This window comes from Ziziphus jujuba, chromosome 7 (assembly GCF_031755915.1).
Source record: "Ziziphus jujuba cultivar Dongzao chromosome 7, ASM3175591v1".
NCBI lineage: Eukaryota > Viridiplantae > Streptophyta > Magnoliopsida > Rosales > Rhamnaceae > Ziziphus > Ziziphus jujuba.
In genome coordinates this window covers 5,213,846-5,234,296 of record NC_083385.1, presented here as the reverse complement: position 1 = coordinate 5,234,296, position 20,451 = coordinate 5,213,846, and the positions used below count along the sequence as shown (strand labels likewise).

Here is a 20,451-nt window from a genome sequence, read left to right as displayed (position 1 = left end):
TTCATAAACCAAAATTTTGGTTTATATCCAAAATATTCAACAAGTTATTGATTTTTTTTTTATTTTTTGCAAATTAAGATATTGATTTTTATCCATACGAGTCTGACCACATAATATTATTAATTTCTACATATACGAAACAAGTTTACTATTCTTCCTATGCTTTTCTTTTCTTTTATAAATTGAATAATTTTAAGAAATAAATAAAATAAAGGGCATGATATGATTCCTATAAGCAAGTTGAATATGTTAATAAATTGATCTTATGGAAATTGATAAGCAATGAAAATACATTGTTTGAAAATTGATTAAATAGATTTAAAAAATGATTAAATACATTTTGTATCACTGAACTATTACATATTTTGTATTTTATTCCTAAAGTTTAAAAAGTATCACATTGCTTTTTGAACTATTTTTTTAATGTCATTTTAGTAGTATTCTTCAAATTTTCCAATAAATTTAACAAAATTAGCTTATAAACAATAGTTAAAGATGAAACTAAAATTATTTCCAATAGGATATATTACATAAACACATCTCTAGTTTAGCTTGTTTTAAACACATCTTTAGTTTAACTTGTTTTTTATATGCATCTTCTATTTTCTAGTAAATGCAGATATTTTATCTGTAGGTTTTAAGTATTTTTCAGAACGTTGAATATTTGCTTAGAAAGTTGTGGCTTTGCCACAAGGCACTAGTATAAGATTTACCACCGTATCAATGGTTATCACATATGCTATTATATAACTAGTAAATCACTTTTTTGCATTATCACCTATATATGTTAATGAAATAACATATGTTTTTTTCTGTTTTTTTCTTATTTTGATGGTTTATATTTGGTAATGAACAACATTTTTTATTGCTGAGAAAAGATAAAATGAAAGGATGCTTTTTTTTTTTTTTTTTTTGGGGGGGGGGGGGGGGGGGGGGGGGAGAGGGAGAGGAATATGATAACGAAGGAAGTTGCCAATCTTAACTAATTGGCATGATTCCATTTTGTTTTTTGGTAAATTAATTGTCATGATTCTATTGGCTGGGCTTATTAGTGTAGTGGTACGCCTGGCCTAGTAAATATTTTCTCTTTGTATAGATCCTTGTTCATAGAAGCAGGAGGACGGTGCCAGGAAAGGGCTGTGCCTCTGTCTTTTACCATTTCGTTTCTATAAATAACTTCCCAATTCCCACTATCACTACCACTTTCACTCATCACATCGACTTGCGGCAGGAAAGCAAGTCAGTGAAACGATAGCAAGCCAGTTCCCTCCTTGCGGCATCAAAGGACTCCCCACTTTGCTTCCAAAGTCGGTCAGTCATCTTATCTACCATGAAATTTCTCTTAGTTTTTATTTACTTATTTATTTTTCTCTTGTCCAATTTCATGGACTATTTGATGTTTATGGCTTCGATCAACATATCTTTGATTGATTTTTTTTTTCCCCCCCTTTGACACGTATGCTTTGTTTTTGTTCCTTTTATTATTAGTTGTATCATCTTAATGTACTGTTTTCAACTAAAAAAAAAAAAAAGAAAAAAATGAAAAATCTAAATGCAGTGACAAAAATTAACGTTAGAATTTTTGGTTTCTATGAATTTTATTTACTGGGTGAAGACTTTTAATCGGGCCATGAGTTCGATCTCATCAGGCTACAACTTTAGAACAGAGATGAATCGGGGCTGGCCGTAAGGAGAAAAACCAGTAAAACCATTGTACTTGTCCATATGGTACGATGGTCAACTGACATCGCGGCACATGTGACACGTCCCTCTTAATTAAGAATAAAAAAGGGCAAAAAAAAAAGTATATGGAGTGAAAAGGGAATAGAAAAGATGGTAGTGCTTCTTTTTATTTTTTTAATTAAAAAATTACAAGAGACCACATGTCAAAATGTTGGACTTCGTACCATGTATTGTGGCCTATTAAAGTTTTTCGCTTTTCTGACGGCATTTCCAATTTGTGAATTGCCACAAATTTTTTAGGACATAATGTTAGATGGTTATTTAAAAATATTTTTCAATGAAATTGTCCAAAATTTGTGTGAAGCTGATATGATTGAAAAAACAAAGTGAAAGGGTGACAGTCATGGCGGACCCACATGAACATGCCTCCTCAAAATTTTTTTTTCTTTCGTAATATTTTATTTTTTGTCCTTACTAGAGTGTAAATGTAGGAATGCACCTATCCCTTTCTCCTCACACTAGAGTGTTATCCAAATTTTAAATTTTTTTCATTTCTCTTCTTGATTTTAATACTACATATATATTTTTTTTCATTTAGATATGCATATGTATATTGTTCATCTACCATTTATCTCCAATTAAAATTATTTTATATAATATAATGCTTATCTACAAATTCATAGTAATATAAGAGTTTGTTTCTTTGAGTGGAATAATATAATAGTTATTTAATTAATATTTTCTAACAAATACTATTTTTAATACAATTAGTTAGTAAAATAAATAAATAAAAACGACCATATGTTTTTTTTTAATTATTTTGGTTAATTAATTCCTAAGAAAATCAAAATACATAATTTGTTTCCTTTGTCTCAAAGTGTTTATATATATATATATATATATATATTAATAATTTGTAGGATCAACATTCTTACCACATCTAAGCTTTTAAAAATATAATGATATATGGTAGCTATATTTAAATTGTCAAGATTTATTTATTCTTTTTATTCTTTTTTATTTACATAATCTAATTAATGACATGTACCAGCTAGTAAATTAAGGGCCAAGATTTATTCTTTTATTTATTTTTATTTTTTTCATTCTTTCTTTAACTTAAAGAATTTTTAATTTTTAGAAAACTTGTCTTAATTAATTGGGATTCTCTAACTATTTGATTATTTCATTTTATTTTTATTTTTTATATTTCATGTGAGTATTTTTCTAACATCAACATATTTGTACAAGAAAATTTATAGTTGAATACATCAAAATTTCATTAAAAAAGTATAGCTGCTGGAGACTTGTTTTACTTTCTTTTTTTTTTTCCCCTTTTCTTTTCTTTCTGTTTGAGTTCTTAAAATTTTATATCAATGGATATCAATATTATGGTAAAAACTTCAACAATTATTTAACGTAATAAGTCTAAAAAAATTGTTTTATCGATTAATTAGTTACTTGTTCTTAGTTTTTTTTTTTTTTAAGCTAAAAACATGGCTATTATTACATAAAATGACTAAAAGCACAAACTACTCAAATCATAATACCCATGGTGCCTTTTTTTTTTTTTTTTTTTTAATGTGAAACCACAATGAAGAAGAAGCTAACAACCAAAAAAAATAAAATAAAATAAAACTTACAGTGGACTCAAGGAAAAACAAAAACAAAGAAAAAGATAAAAAAACAAAAAACTAGTTTAGTATATTAATTGTTTTGCTTGAATGAAAAAAATAAAATTGAAATCTTAAATATATATTAATTACAATCATTTAGTGCAAAAAAATCTTATTTAGAAGTTATGAAAACAAAAATAGGAAGAGTTCAATCTTAACCACATAGTTGTTGATTTGAAATATATCATCATATCCTCAAAAATTTAAGTAAAGGTTAGATGGTGAGAGAATTCTTATCCTTATTTGTAATGAACTTAATGTGATACAAAATCATATTTATTAGGAGCATTTCAATAGGAATGTAGATTATTAAAATAAATATGCCGTACAGGCAATATAAATTATGTTTTTAAAAAATTATTCTCCAATGGTGATATCTAAAATTAATATTAAGTTGATGTAATATAAACATTCTTAAAGTGAATGTCTGTTCCTGAACTCTATTAGACATTATAAAATTTCCTAATTTTTTTTTCTTTTCAAAGTTAATTTTTTCAAAAAATAATAAAAAATTAATAATATATATAATTAATTAATAGTCATAAATGGTTTTTGTGCATATTAACAATGAGAACAATTTTATATTTGACTATGCATTTGTGTTGTATATATTTAGATAATATTAATTTTTATACCGTATGATAAATAAATTATTTTTATTATTGGAGATGTTTTAAGTTTATCTAATTTATTTAAGCTAATGTAATGTAAGTTTAGATTAAAAACGGATTTTGATTTTCTCCTTATCTAAACTTGACCTAACCTTTTAATATGTTACGTGATGATTTATTAATTGAATTCACAAAGGTTTAGGAAAAAAATCTGATCTGATCAATCTTTTACAATTAAACGATCACAATGGCTGGCTCATATATATATATAGCTGGACAAAGAATAAAAAGTGTAGAACATATACACAGATATGGTTATATTTATTTTTATTTTATATTGTTGGACAAAGGAATATATCAAAAATTAATTAAAAATTATAGGAGAAAAGAGAGAAGCTTAAGCAATAATCCTTTACGCGTGTGAGGACAGAGACCACACCGTTCAGCTCACGACTCACTGCTATATGTAGGCACAAATTGTCATCTTTATTTATTTTTCTAAATCTGCATGTAAATAAATTCATAAGGAAAAAAAAAAAATGGGAACAAGCTCATGCTTTCAATTTAATTTATTTAATTATATGAAGTAACTGTGTTATTATTTAAAAAAAAAAATTGTCTAAAAAATGTGGAGAAAGAAATGGAAGAAGATTTCTGGTCAAAAAAACCATAAATTACTTTCATGGTAGAGGTATTTTTATCTAAAAATATATATTTCTATCAATGATTTATATATATATATATATTTGATCAAATATCAATGATTCATATGTTGATTCCAATGTTTAACCAAATATTTGAATCATTCCATCCTCCTTTTTATTCCACTCTCTTTTCCTTTCCATTCCATTAATTAATCTTGCAACTAAATAACATTTTATATTCTTCCAAATTTCAGGAATCATGAACAATAGATTATGTAAATATATATATTTTTTTGTTGGTCCATAAAATAAAGTTCTAGCTTTATATATCTAACATATGGTATCCCATGTTGTCTGTTTTCTCATTTATGGACTTCTTAAAGCTGGGGAAAGGGAAGTATGGAAGAAGAGAATGTTTCAAAGGACTTCACTAATAATCAGATCACAATCGACATTCCAGAGAAATCGTGATGTGATTCCGCCCGAGCCCGCTCCACCGATAACCCGCTGGGGTGCTGACTCGGCACGGATGAAAACTAGGCCAATCACAAGAGCTCATATTAAGAGATTTAAGGGCAACCTGGGAGTATTTATACAGAGGGTAATCAATCTCAACAGAGCTTGTCCATACTTGAAGATAGAAAGCCTATTCGAAGCATCCAAGTGGTGGAAGCTGATACGGACCCGGGTGACGGTTTTGGTACATTTTTGGAGTCCTAGAAGCATGAAATGGTTCCAATGATTTATGGGTTCAATACATATGCCTAATAGGTCATGGAATCAAGTTAAAGCAGCCTCAAATGCAATCAAAAAGGGCTTGTACGGACAGCTTCAACAATTTGGCCGAATTTGCTGTATTGCTTGCTGGCTTTATTGTATTTTACTGTATTAGCCTTTTCTTATTTTTCTAAGCATGGGCAACGTGTGGGCCTTCATATTCAGTTTATTTGGCATCCTACAAAGCATCTAGAAGCTTATTTGGAGCTCAATTTGGTCAAAGTCAACTTAGTCAAAAAACTAGTATTATAGTTTCCTAATTTGATTCTACTTTTTGTTTTAGAAAATTACCATTACTTTTTAGTTTTTATTTATTTGTTTTCTGGAAAAATAAGTTTAGGAAAGTTATTATTTTATTATTTTCATTGTAAATTAATTAATTCCTAATTCAAAATAAAGGAATTAATTAATCCAAATTAGATTAGGAAAGGAGTGAGAATTTCGGCCACCATAGAACTCTTTATTGTGTGGCCTGTTTTACCTAGGGTTTTTAGGGTTTACTTTGTTTCTTTCAAAGCCTATTTAAAGGCTTATTTTTCAATATGAAGACAACTTTGATTTGATTAAGAAAATACTTGTGAGATTAATTATCTCTTTGTTCTTTAAGAACACCTAAAACACCATTAGAGAATTGGTTGTTTTAGCTTGACTTATCAATAGGTTTTCCATCCCCTATTGTGGTGTCTACATTATACCAAGGTTTCTAACCACAGGTTGGTTAGGGGTTGAGGTCCATTCCATTAGAACTTGAACTTAATTAAAGATCCGGGCTAATATAATACGGGTTTAGGAGCAGGTCGTCCTAGGTTCGTATCATTTGGTATCAGAGCTAAATTTTGTTCAGGTTTGATCTATCTTTATTTGCTTTATTTGTTTTTGTGTTATTCTGCAATTTTAGCATTAGGTTAAGGTTGCATCCATCCTATACACGTTCAGCATCTTAAAAAAAAATAAAATAAAAATTCATTCCTAGTTGAATTAGGATTTCCTAGTTTTATCGTATTTTTGTTTCCTAGTTTGTTGGTTGTCTTTTATCATTGTTCTTGTTAATTTGGTTTTTGTTGATTTTTCTTTGCTGTTTTAGACTTAAATATTTGCATTCATATATTCAAAAAAAAAAAAAGAAGAAAAAAAAAAAAGAAGTTTGCGGCAACATTTAAAAAAAAAAAAAAAAAAACTGCACATTTTGTTTATTTGGAGGTCACGGGTTTGGTGTTTGTTTTGGAGTTGGAATTGTAATTTTGGTAATTATTCTTGCTACTGCAGTTGTTTATGTTCTGTGAGTGAAAAAAAAAAAAAAAAAAGAAGCTAAAGCCGAATAAAAAAACAAAAAAAAACAAAAAAAAAAGAAGAAAAAAAATATTTCGGTTTGTTGGAGTTTGATTTGTTTGCTGGAAATTTGTTGGAGCTGCTGGTTTTTTTTTATTATTCATTCAATATTTGAGTTGCTGGAGAATTATTTTTGCTGCTGGATATTTGGATTTTGGGTGCTTAAAGTTTTTGGATTAAAATTAGTTAAAGGAATTGATACAAAACTTGAATTACAAGAACAACAACCAACACTTTTCTATAATTTTGTTCTCTTTGATTCTTGTTCGTATTTGAATTTCTTTTTCTGGAATTTTATTCTTGAATTCATAATCTACTACCATATGGTGCAGTTTTCAAAAATTCCAACGTTTTCCCATTATTTTGTGTTTTCTTGTCTAGAAAGCCGAAAAATTAGGATTTGTTGGATTCTTTCGGTATTGCCTACTTTTTGCTACTGCTTTGTTGATAAGTTTAATTAAAACATACTAGTGATCTAATTGCTGTTTTGTGGGTGTTTTAATTAGAACTTTGAGATAATTCATTGAGTGGAAAAAGGCAAGAGTGTGAGAGCTTAAAAGAGGGTAAAAGCCGAAACTAGTGTGCAAACACGAGTGTCGAGACCTTGTTTGAGTGAAACACGTGACGGAGTGAATATTGTGAGGATTTATTTTATTTTTGCAGTATTTTACTAACATGGCAGATTCTAGAATAAGAAGAGGGGATCCACCCTTGAGGATCAATGAGGAAGAGTCCGTAGCATTTCATGGCGATGATCGAGCTACCGGAAGTGGAGACCAAGTGGACTTGAGAACTATTTTGGAATCAATACAGCGGATGAGTGCTCAATTTGAGCATGTAAATCAAAGAGTGGGAAGATTAGAAGCCTCACAAGGAAGGCCGAATACAAGAAATAGGTAAGAATTCCATGGAGGACGAGGAGGTCGCGAGAGGCCGAGAGAGGAATTTGATGAGGAGCCATTGGACGGTGACTTTGAGGAAGGTATGGACGAAACCTTTGCTGTCCAAGATAGAGCTGGCCGTGGGAGATATAGGAGGGAGGATACAGATGAAGATTTGGGAAATATCAAGGTTAATATCCCACCTTTTATGGGTAAAAGTGATCCTGAAGCTTATTTGGAGTGGGAAGAGAAAATGGAGATGATTTTTGACTGCCACAACTATTCGGAAGGTAAGAAGGTGAAGATGGCAGCAATGGAGTTTGGCCATTATGCACTCCAATGGTGGATAAATGAGCAAAGCACCCGAAGGAGGGTTGGTGATGACTTAATTACAACATGGCAACAAATGAAAGGAGTCATGAGGAAGCGGTTTGTGCCATCCCATTACCAAAGGTTGCTGCATCAAAGGCTTCAATCTTTGTCTCAAGGAAGTAGGTCCGTGGAGGATTATTACAAAGAGATGGAGATGTTAATGATGAGGTTAAACATGAGGGAGGATAGGGAGGCAACAATGGCAAGATTTCTTGGAGGGTTAAACCGTGACATTGCCAACCAACTTGAATTACAACAATACTTGGAATTGGAGGAGATGTTGCATGTAGCCATTAAGCTTGAGAACCAATTCAAGAGGAGGGGTGTTAGTACACGGTTTGGAGGAGTTTCTAGCAGTGGAAGGACAAGTTCAAGTGGCTGGAAAAACAATTCCACTTATGAAAACAAGTTGAGGCCGAAATTAGGAGAAGAATCTACCAACCGGCCAAGAAGGGAGGTCAAGATCGAATCTGTCCAAGCACTTAGAGGTGAGATAAAATCTGATCCTAAACCTCAAAAATCTAGAGAAATAATTTGTTTTAAGTGCCAAGGAAGAGGACACATATCCAGCCAATGCCCAAATAGAAGAATCATGGTATTAAAGGGCGATGGTGAGCTAGAATCCGCAAGTGAAGAAAGTGGGGCTGAAACCGAGCAAGAGGAGGCTTGTAATGAAGATGAAACCGAACCTGTAGATACATCTAATGCTGAGTTAAGCTTGGTTTCAAGGAGAGTACTTGCTGTCTACAAAGATAAAGAGTAGATACAAAGGGAAAACATCTTCCACACTCGCTGCGAAATACAAGGTAAAATTTGTAGCATGATTATAGATAGTGGGAGTTGTACTAATGTGATAAGTAATCTTGTTGTTGATAAATAAGGCTTGAAAACAATTAAACATCCAGAACCTTATAGATTACAATGGCTTAATGATGGTGATGAAATAAAAGTGAATAAACAAGCCAAAGTAAAATTTAATATAGGTAGATATGAGGATGTAGTTTTATGTGATATTGTACCCATGATTGCTGGACATATACTATTAGGTAGACCATGGCAATTTGATAAAGATGCTACTCATTTTGGTCGAGAAAATAGTATTGTTTTCACGTTTAAAGGGAAGAAGGTTAAGCTGGAACCATTATCTCTTAAAGAGGTTTACAAAGACCAATTACGAATGCAACAAAGGAGAGAAGCCGAAAAGCTCAAGGAAAAAGCAAGTATGGCACCAACGGCTTTACCATCCTTTCAAGAAGGTAAGAATGAGGTTGCTGATCAAGGTAAGGTTTCTAAGACTCATATTGAGTGGAAAGATCAAGGAAAAGCCGAAAGAGAGGGGAAAGAAAGTGGCAAACCTAAGAGCTTGGAGAAGGAAGAGAAATCCAAAGGTTTGCGCCAATCCAAGGGAAAAAAAGAAAAAGGAAGAAAAGAAAGGTTAAGTAGCAATTTTTATTTGAGTTTAGGGGATTTTAATAAGGATATTGAGTGTAAGAAACCTTTGTTGGTCATGATTTATAAAGAAAATTATTTTAATGATCAAACTAACATTGAAGAACTTGAATTGCCAAGTTCAATGATTTCTCTTTTGAAGGAATTTGGAGATGTCTTCCCAAATGAAATTCCAAGTGGACTACCATCCAATCAAGAGGGAAAAGGTAAGCTTGCTATCCAAGGTAAGTCTTCTAATACTCAGCTTGTGTGGAAATATTTTAATAAAACCAAGAGTGAAAAATTTGGTGCAAAAGCCGAGAGTGAGGAAGGTGAGATGGCATTGAGTGAGAAAGGAAAAGGAAGACAAGAAAGGAAGAATATAAATTTTTATCTTAGCTTTGGTGATGTTAATAAAGTAATTATGAATAAGAAATCATTGCTGACCATGAATTTTAAAGATACTTATTTAAAGATGTCTTTATTGCATAGAACTTTATCTGCATTGTTGAGAGCTTTACTTAGTGGCAATTTGAAAATTTGGGAAATATTGTTTGCTAACTTTAAAAAGTGTAATTTTTACCATAATGAGCATGTATTTCTAGATTTTGTTGTAATAGTGTTTGACCCAGGAGAATTGGTTTGGTTGTACTTACGAAAGAAAAGGTTTCCTAAACAAAGAAAGTCAAAGCTCATGCCGCCTATGGATGGACTTTTTCAAGTTTTGGAGCCGAATAACAACAATGCCTACAAGCTTGATTTATCGGGTGAGTATAACATGAGTGCTGCATTTAATGTTGCTGATTTAACTCCTTTTGCTGCAGGTGATGATCTTGATTTGAGGACAAATCCTTTTCAAGAGGAGGGGAATGATGTGATTCCGCCCAAGCCCGCTCCACCCATAACCCGCTGGGGTGCTGACTCGGCACGGATGAAAACTAGGCCAATCACAAGAGCTCATATTAAGAGATTTAAGGGCAACCTGGGAGTATTTATACAGAGGGTAATCAATCTCAACAGAGCTTGTCCATACTTGAAGATAGAAAGCCTATTCGAAGCATCCAAGTGGTGGAAGCCGATACGGACCCGGGTGACGGTTTTGGTACATTTTTGGAGTCCGAGAAGCATGAAATGGTTCCAATGATTTATGGGTTCAATACATATGCCTAAGAGGTCATGGAATCAAGTTAAAGCAGCCTCAAATGCAATCATAAAGGGCTTGTACGGACAGCTTCAACAATTTGGCCGAATTTGCTGTATTGCTTGCTGGCTTTACTGTATTTTACTGTATTAGCCTTTTCTTATTTTTCCAAGCATGGGCAACGTGTGGGCCTTCATATTCAGTTTATTTGGCATCCTACAAAGCATCTAGAAGCTGATTTGGAGCTCAATTTGGTCAAAGATTGGTCAAAGTCAACTTAGTCAAAAAGCTAGTATTATAGTTTCCTAATTTGATTCTACTTTTTGTTTTAGGAAATTACCATTACTTTTTAGTTTTTATTTATTTATTTTCTGGAAAAATAAGTTTAGGAAAGTTATTATTTTATTATTTTCATTGTAAATTAATTAATTCCTAATTCAAAATAAAGGAATTAATTAATCCAAATTAGATTAGGAAAGGAGTGAGAATTTCGGCCACCATAGAACTCTTTATTGTGTGGCCTGTTTTACCTAGGGTTTTTAGGGTTTACTTTGTTTCTTTCAAAGCCTATTTAAAGGCTTATTTTTCAATATGAAGACAACTTTGATTTGATTAAGAAAATACTTGTGAGATTAATTATCTCTTTGTTCTTTAAGAACACCTAAAACACCATTAGAGAATTGGTTGTTTTAGCTTGACTTATCAATAGATTTTCCATCCCCTATTGTGGCGTCTACATTATACCAAGGTTTCTAACCACAGGTTGGTTAGGGGTTGAGGTCCATTCCATTAGAACTTGAACTTAATTAAAGATCCGGGCTAATATAATACGGGTTTAGGAGCAGGTCGTCCTAGGTTCGTATCAAATCGGAACATCCTGTAAAGAAGTGGACACTGGCGACCCCTGGTAGGGGTCAGATGAAGACGAGTGCAGAGGTGCCCCCTTTTGTGCCTCCTCCGTCTCCAACGGAGTCCTTTGATTGGATCATCTACAAGGTTCCCAATAAGCTCCGGAAGATACGTCCAGCAGCTTACACTCCCCAACTAGTTTCAATTGGGCCTTTTCACGATGGCAAACCAAACTTGAAGGCCATGGAATATTATAAAACCAAGTACATGGAAAAATTCCTGAGATGGTCCATCTGTAATCAGATTAACGTGGAGCATTTAATCCACAAGATCACGAACACGAAAGAATATGGGAAACTTGTGGAAAAAGCCAAGCGTAGCTATAAAGAAGAGACCTTTGAGCCTGAGAATAAGAAAAAGTACTTGACGGACTCGAAAAGGTACTGGGAGGACACCAAAAACATTTTACGAGATGCCTGCTTCATCCTTGAGCTCTTCCTTAGAAACCACGAAAATCAATTTTCGCCTCCCGATGAAGAAGATAAGAAAACGAAGCAGCTGTCTGATAAAGAAATCAAAGATAATGCTTGCTTCATCTTTGAGCGATTCTTTAGAAACCACCAAATTCAATCTCGATCTCCCGATAAAGAAGATGAGAAATATTCAGGGGACTACATATTAAGTCCATGGGTTATGGCAGCTATAAAATAGGACTTGATATTGCTGGAAAATCAGCTCCCCTTTTTTGTTCTCGAACGACTCTTTGCTTTCATCTTCAATCATTCGTCGAAAAATAATCATATCCTTGATTATCAGCCAGAACTAAAGAAAAATGGACAAGAAAATTGTGATTTCTTAATAATAATTAACTGTAAATTCTTCATTGATTATTACAAGTATGGAAAACCTTGCACCGAGGAGAATTCCAAAAATAAAAGTCGTCCCTTCGACCACTCGACGAACGATGAACACCATTGGAAGAGCAAAATGAAACACATCATACATTTCACTGATTTGGTTAGAAAGTTTATGTGTGACAAAAAGGGCTTTCCCAAGAGTTCTGAGTATTTGACCCTCAGTCTCCATTCTGCAAAGCAACTGGATAATGCGGGGGTGAAGTTTGGGCGTCCTGAAGTTGCTACATATTTAGCTGACATAACGATTTGTCCTGATGTTAAGGACGATGATAAGGACGATGATAAGGACGATGATAAGCACTGCTGGTGGAATGGCCGCGGTTGCTGTTGGATAAATGGGTACTGTGGGATTAATTGTTTGGAATTGAAAATCCCTCGATTGATGGTAAATGACAACACCGAGTGCATTTTCAGAAACGTCATGGCGTTGGAGCAGTTTGTTTATCCAAACGCTCCTCGTATCTGCAATTATATTTTTCTGCTGGATCAACTCATCGACACCGCTGAAGATGTGGTTTTTCTGGTTGACAAGGGAATCATTGAGAACTGGCTTGGCAGTAACAGGGCCGTGGCTGCCTTGGTTAACAGACTCTGCGACCAAATTGTGACACCGAGTTTCTTCTATGCTGATATCTGCGCCGAACTTAACAACTATCATAGCAAAAAATTGAATATTGCCAGGTCAACCCTCAACAGGGTTTACTTCAAGGATATTTGGACTGGTAGTTCCACTGTTGTTGGGCTTGTTATCGTTGTGTTCTCCTTCTTCTCTACCTATTCTACCATCAAGAATCTCTTCTTTGTATGAGGGAAAATATGTCAATTAGCTAGCTAGATAAAATATCAAGTGTGGTTCCTTACTACGTCCACTCTTTTTATTTGTTTTTGATTTTATCAAGATGTACGTGTCTAGTTTTGTTGATCCTGTAATTATCACTATTTATGGGCTTGAACTCAAAATAAATATATAAATAAATAAAACAGCTGAGCATGAGCATATCTTTGCTAGTAGTTGTTTTTGATTTTCAATTTGCATCAAATAAATGGATTGGAAAAAACAATAAAAAAGGGTTGATTCAATATTTACTTAAAAAAAAAAAAAGAGTAAATTTTTTAATTTATTTTTAATTCAAGTTAAAGAAAGGAAAGGAGCCCCATATGTGAAATTGAAAATAATTTTTGGAAAACTTAATTATAGTAGTAAGGGATCCGATATCTATATGTTAAAAATTAAAATATTAAATTTTTCCATAAAAACTTACAGAAAGCATTTGATAATAAGTTTATATGATTTAAGGGAAAAAAAAAAATTTTCCATCCTGACATTTTACCACTCATGAGTCTATAATCCAAAGGCAATCAAATGTGATTACCGGATTGTTTGTTATCTATACTCTCGTTAGGTAATTTATGGCAACTACAATGAGATTTAAAAATTGCCATTATTCATTCTTGCGGGCACAATAAAAGCTACTACTTTTACAAGGTAATGATTTGAATTGGAATCCGCTTACCCTCAATATCCACCCAAGAAAAAAAAAAAAAACCCATTATAAGTGGATACTATACAAGTAGAACAGAGTAGCGAAACCTTAAAAGAGTATTTCCAGTATTACGGCAATTTTTTTTTGTTTTTTGGTACCATTATTCTCGGTTGTTCCAGTCATTGTAAGCCACAAGGATATATTTTCTAATTAACTAACATTTGCCAATTTAATATCTTGAAATTATCCAATTCATTCCTTTTTTTTTTTCCCCTCCCTAATCGATCAGAGTAGGATAAATGACGAAGAGCAATTTTTTCCCCTCTTTTGGGTCCTATCAACAAAGAATAGCATGTTAGATAAATTAATATTTGTGGATTTGGCATAATCAAATACTCACTTACATAGTCCATTTTATACCATTAATGGGACTGACTTATTTTATTATTTTGTAGTAGGGTCCTTGATCACACACTCTCTGTAATACTCCGGTTGGCCCATTAAACTGGAGGACCAACTCTCTTTATAAACTCAATGACTTACCCATATTTTTCTATTATTATCATATTATTAAATTATTATTATTTTGGTGTGCGTTAAAATTAATGGGTAAATCTGACATGCAGAGACTATAAAAGGTCTAAAGCAAGCAAATAGATACATACCGTATTTTTTAGATTAGGGCTTTTAGAGAATAGTTGAGAGTGGTTTAAGAGTAGTATGTCCATAGGTGCTACTTTACGTTGTTTTCTATTTTGCAGGATTAAATATTTAATTTATTAATAATTGGGTTTTGAGGTTAGTAATTTATTATGTATATTTTAGATCCCTAAAATCTAACATAGCATAAACACACTTTAAAAAAATAATTCTACAACTCTTTGAGTATCGATTAAGTGTTTTATAGTGCCAAAATGGTATTCAAAATTCTGGATCATTATTCATTTGCTTTTTAATTCTTGGTTGGTGGAAGAGTTGGCAATAGTATGAATGATTGCTTTGGCCCTTGGGCCTCATACTTTGGATTTAGAAATACATGAGCATATATATATATGTGGCACCTTAGCCTTACTGGTTAGACTAATTGCAAATTTAGTCACGATTGTTTCATTTGAATATTTGGTCAAATTTCATGAAATTGTGTGCATATATATGGCTTGCAATGTACTTTGATTTTGACGTCATATCTGATGTTGTTTGTGCTTGTAACGTCAAAAGATATCTTTTGAGTTTTTGATTATCTTTTATACATTGGTGACTGGTGAGCTATCATTCATTATAGTTCCAATAAATAATGATACTGATTATACTACCTTATATGATTTAGGTTATCATTGATCATCTCTTTAGAGTCCATACAGCATGAACCCTCATGTACATGATGTTGTTAAAGTAATAGTATAAATGAAGAAAGTACATATTTTGGAGGCTGAATTCTCAAACTCGTACCATGCTCAACATTAACTCAAGAACATTATAATTAAGCTTTGTTTTTATTTGTTGTACATTTTTGTGTGTATGTCTCTATTTTATTTTTAGTTTAAGTATGTATTTTCATTATAAACAGTTCATCACTGCTTAGATTAGACTTGTTCGAAATTCGATTTAAGCTGGAGCGGATCAATCATGGTTGTATTGAATTGGCTTAAATTCTGATCATTTTATAGCGACCTGCTTTTCTGTTCATAGGTTCAAAGTTGTTTATATGCTTGATTCTTGTACTGTGGTCACTGCTTTATTCCTCGAGATAATTTACTAAAGATTATAGATTAATTAGAGCACTTGATTGCAAGAAACTCATGGCAGTCTTTCATTCCTCTCTTTTTTTCTCTTTTTTCAAGTTGTACTGGCGCCAAGTTCAAAGTAAAGTTTTGATAAGAAATCTGAACTTAGATGAATGATTTTTTTACACAAAAGTAAGGAAGGTGGAAAAGAGTGTATGTAATACCCCGTCCCGAGGTACACCGGAAATTTCTCAAATTTGACCAAGGTTGATCGGGTTTGACCGTCGTTAACCGAGAAGGAGTCAAATGTTGACTTTTTGATCCTAATGGAATCTCACATTGACCGAGGTACCGTTATGAAGTACACGTTGTCACGCGTCCATAGACTAGTAGCACGTTGAAAACGGAACTACGGTTTGAAAGTTATGAGCAAAACAAGTTGAGGTCCAAACTGTCCAAGGGGTGCCGGAGTTGACTTTTTGTTCATGCAAAGTTGAGCTTTGACCCATACATGGTTGTGAAGTACTCGTCGATACGAGTCTGTAGACTAGCGGTACGTCCGATTTGGACATGTGGTTTGAAAGTTATGGACCTGTAGAGTTTTTCAAATACAATATTATTTTAATATTATTTTAAATATGTGAACAGTGTGCCACGTGTGACTTAATAAAAGGTGCCATGTGTCACAACAGTGAGATGCCACATGTCAACCATGATGAAATACTATATTATTTTATTATTATTTTATACAATAATATTATTTAATTATTTTATTTTATTTTCTTTTTATTTCTTTTTTCTTTCTTCTTTTTTCTTTTTTTTCCTTCCCCCACATGGGAAAAACGCCCAGCCACCCCGAAGCTTTCTTCTTCTTCTTCCTTTTTCTTCCTTCTTCTTCCTTTCCTTTCCTTTTCTTCCTCTCGGGCCCTTGCCGTTTCTCCGTTTCTGGCCACCGGATGACCACACGCGCCGACCACCAGTGAAGCCCAGTTCCTGGCGACCCCGACCTCCAAATTTCCTGTCCAGACGCCGTCGGACGCACCCAGATCGGGCCGATGAATTCGGCAGCGGCGGGTTGATTTTTTTGGCGATTCTCACCGTTTCCGGCCAGTCCAGTCCGAATTGCCACCCCTTTCCCCCTATTTTAGGTCATCTGAGTTCAAATATGGTCTCCAATCGTTTAAATTCGAAGTGGTTTATGAGTTATGAGGAGGTGAAGTTCGGCCGGTACTTCTCGGGCAAATTCCGACCACCACTGGCAAAGTTGGGGTCGATGGAGTCTGGTAATGCGATCCTCGTTCCACAAGCTTCGATTCGGTATATTACTCATCAATTTTGGTTAATGTTTGTATTAAACCCCCCGGGTACCTGGTATTATTTATCCGAATAAAATATTAATTTATTTGAGTTGTGTAATATTGTTGTTCTAGGAGCACGTGTATGTCGTAGAATTGATTCCATGGAGGATCTTGGATTAATTGCGTGCTCGAGGTGAGTGACCTACCTTTAAAATTATTTTGGGATGTTAATATATATATATTTTGTGTTAATTGGTTATTTGAAAATTATGTTTGATGTGTTGAATATTTAGTAAATTTATATTTGGAATTTTGATGCCAAAATTGAATGGAATTAAATATTTGTGCATTATAAAATATTTTGGTTTTAAGGAATTTGAGATTTTGGCAATTATTATCAAATTTCATTGTTTGAAATATTCCATATTATAAAATATTTTGGTTTTAAGAAATTTGAGATTTTGGCAATTATTATCAAATTTCATTGTTGGAATATTTCATAATGGAATATTTCAAAAATATGTTTATGTGTTCAATATTATGAGAATTTCTATCTAGAATTGTATTGCCAATTTATAATGTTTTTAATATATGTTTTGGAGCCAAAAGAATATATTTGGGAATTTAAAGAAATTTTGGTTTGATTTATTTTAATTATTGCTATGGTTGTTATTCAATTATTGTGAACAATTATATGAATTAATTATATATGGAATTTATATTGTTTTTGTATTATTGATTTAAATTGATTTTTGAGAATTTGAGAAAAATATGGATTTAAATTATTATGTTTCAAAAATATTTATGCATTGAAATATTAATGGCTTGATCTTATGCCATTGGAAAATTTGGATATTTAAATTGATGGAATTGAGAGTTGATGGATTTGAAATTGATGGAATTTGTGCGATAAATTTATGGCGATGATCTATAAAGAAATTGTGGAAAATTTACGGGTTTAATTGGATGGAATAAACCCGGTAGTATTTATGAAATTTTGAGATTTGAAAAATATTGATTTATGATTTACGAGTTTTTAGATGCACCATACACGTACTGGTGTTCTATGTATATGGATGTGATTAGTGCGCACATGGATATGATTAGCGCGCAGGTGATTTATGGGGTTGTCCTATGGTTGCCATCGGATGAGGGTAGGCCGCCCTTCCATGGTCGGGACGCCTGTTAGCAGCGGCGCGGTGGGACGCCATGCGACTGTATGCCGGTTTCTCTCTTTAACCTCTTGTTTGGTGGTACCTGGGGACGCTGGGTACCGTTGGCGCCACTGGTATATAGTGGGTGCATCAAATGTTTTCAGAATACGGATTTCAAAATAAATTTTTTGAAATTGTATTTAAATTAAGAAGATATTTAATGTTGTTTTTATTATTTATTTCAAATGGAGGTTTTAATTTATATATATATATATATTTGATCAAATATCAATCATTCATATGTTGATTCTAATGTTTAACGAAATATTTGAATCATTCCACCTTCTTTTTTATTCCACTCTCTTTTCCTTTCCATTCCATTAATTAATCTTGCAACTAAATAACATTTTATATTCTTCCAAATTTCAGGAATCATAAACAATAGATTATGTAAATATATATATTTTTTTGTTGGTCCATAAAATAAAGTTCTAGCTTATATATCTAACATATGGTATCCCATCTTGTCCGTTTTCTCATTTATGGACTTCTTAGAGCTGGGGAAAGGGAAGTATGGAAGAAGAGAATGTTTCAAAGGACTTCACTAATAAGCAGATCACGATCGACATTCCAGAGAAATTGGAACGTCCTGTAAAGAAGTGTACACGGGCGCCCCCTGACACGATTCCCATCATGACGAGTGAAGCGGTGCTCCCTCATAATTTTTCATGGCAGCGGCAGCGGCAGCGGCAGAGGCACCGAAGCCCAGTTTTGTGCTTTCTATGTTTCGAATGGAGTCCTCTGAGAAACCGAAAACTGACGGGGAAGATACGAGTGATTGGATCATCTACAAGGTTCCCAATAAGCTTCGGAAGATACGTCCACCAGCTTACACTCCCCAACTAGTTTCAATTGGGCCTTTTCACCATGGCGTATCAAACTTAAAGGCCATGGAACATTATAAAGCCAAGTACATGGAAAAATTGCTGAGACGGCCCATCTGTAATCATATTAACGAGGAGGATTTAATCCACGAGATCGCGAACAAGAAAGAAGATGGGACACTTGTGGAAAAAGCCCAGCGTAGCTATCAAGAAGAGACCTTTGAGCCTGAGAATAAGAAAAAGTACAGGACGGACTCGAAAAAGTACTGGGAGGACCCGAAAAACATTTTACGAGATGCCTGCTTCATCCTTGAGCTCTTCCTTAGAAACCACGAAAATCCATTTTCACCTACCGATGAAGAAGATAATAAAGAAGACGAGAAATATTCAGGGGAATACATATTAAGTCCATGGGTTAAGGCATCTATAGAACAGGACTTGATATTGCTGGAAAATCAGCTTCCCTTTTTTGTTCTTACTCGACTGTTCAACTTCATCTTCAATCATCCGTCGATAAATATTAATAATATCCCTGATTGTCCACCAGAGCTAAAGAATAATGAAGGTGATCAACTTGTCCATTAATTACCTGTGAATTCTTCAATGATTATTACAGTTATCGAAAATCTTGCACCGAGGAGAATTCTAAAAATAAACCTTTCTCCGAGTACTCCGAGAAGGAAAAGGAACAATTGGTGAGCGAAATGAAACCTATCAAACATCTCACTGATTTGGTTAGAAAGTTTATGTATGACAAAACAGATAAGTTTCCCACGAGTTCTTATGATTTGACCCGCTGTCTCTATTCTGCAAAGCAACTGGATGATGCGGGGGTGGCGTTTGGGCGTCCTAAAGATGCTACATATTTAACTCACATAAAGATTTGGCCTGATGTTAAGGACGATGATAAGTGCTGCAGGTGGAATTACCGCGATCGCTGCTGGTGGAATGGCCGCGGTTGCTGTTGGATAAGTGGGTGATGTGGGATTAATTGTTTGGAATTGGAAATCCCTCAATTGACGGTAGATGGCAACACCGAGTGCATTTTTAGGAACGTCATGGCGTTGGAGCAGTTTGTTTATCCAAATGCGCCTCGTATCTGCAATTATATTTTTCTGCTGGATCAACTCATCGACACCGTTGAAGATGTGGTTTTTCTGGTTGACAAGGGAATCATTGAGAACTGGCTTGGCAGTAACAGGGTTGTGGCTGCCTTGGTTAACAAACTCTGCGACCAAATTGTGATACCGCGTTTCTTCTATGCTGATATCTGCGCCGAACTTAACAATTATCACAGCACATATTTGAATCTTGCCAGGTCAACCCTCAACAGGGTTTACTTCAAGGATATTTGGACTGGCAGTTCCACTGTTGTTGGGCTTGTTATCGTTGTGTTCTCCTTCTTCTCTACCTATTCTACCATCAAGAATCTCTTCTTTGTATGAGGGAAAATATGTCAATTAGCCCGCTAGATAAAATATCAAGTGTGGTTCCTTACTAGGTCCACTGTTTTTATTTGTTTTTGATTTATCAAGATGTACGTGTCTAGTTTTGTTGATCTTGTAATTATCACTATTTATGGGCTTGAACTCAAAATAAATA

General features: G+C 33.6%; 2 protein-coding genes and 1 long non-coding RNA gene across 3 annotated transcripts; all 3 read left to right on the top strand.

Annotated features, from left to right (window-relative positions):
* Positions 1-1,001: 1,001 nt before the first annotated feature.
* Positions 1,002-2,069, top strand: LOC132804544 (uncharacterized). Its single transcript, XR_009639737.1, has 2 exons — positions 1,002-1,311; positions 1,616-2,069. It is a non-coding gene; the product is annotated as an uncharacterized LOC132804544 (long non-coding RNA).
* A 10,306-nt stretch (positions 2,070-12,375) lies between these two features.
* LOC132804390 (uncharacterized) lies at positions 12,376-13,113 on the top strand. The gene has a single exon (XM_060818686.1). The coding sequence runs from the start codon at positions 12,376-12,378 to the stop codon at positions 13,111-13,113; it is 738 nt and encodes a 245-aa protein (XP_060674669.1).
* A 5,643-nt stretch (positions 13,114-18,756) lies between these two features.
* Positions 18,757-19,829, top strand: LOC132804388 (UPF0481 protein At3g47200-like). Its single transcript, XM_060818682.1, has 2 exons — positions 18,757-19,334; positions 19,466-19,829. Exons 1-2 carry the CDS (start codon positions 18,757-18,759, stop codon positions 19,827-19,829), a joined length of 942 nt encoding a protein of 313 aa, XP_060674665.1.
* Positions 19,830-20,451: the final 622 nt, after the last annotated feature.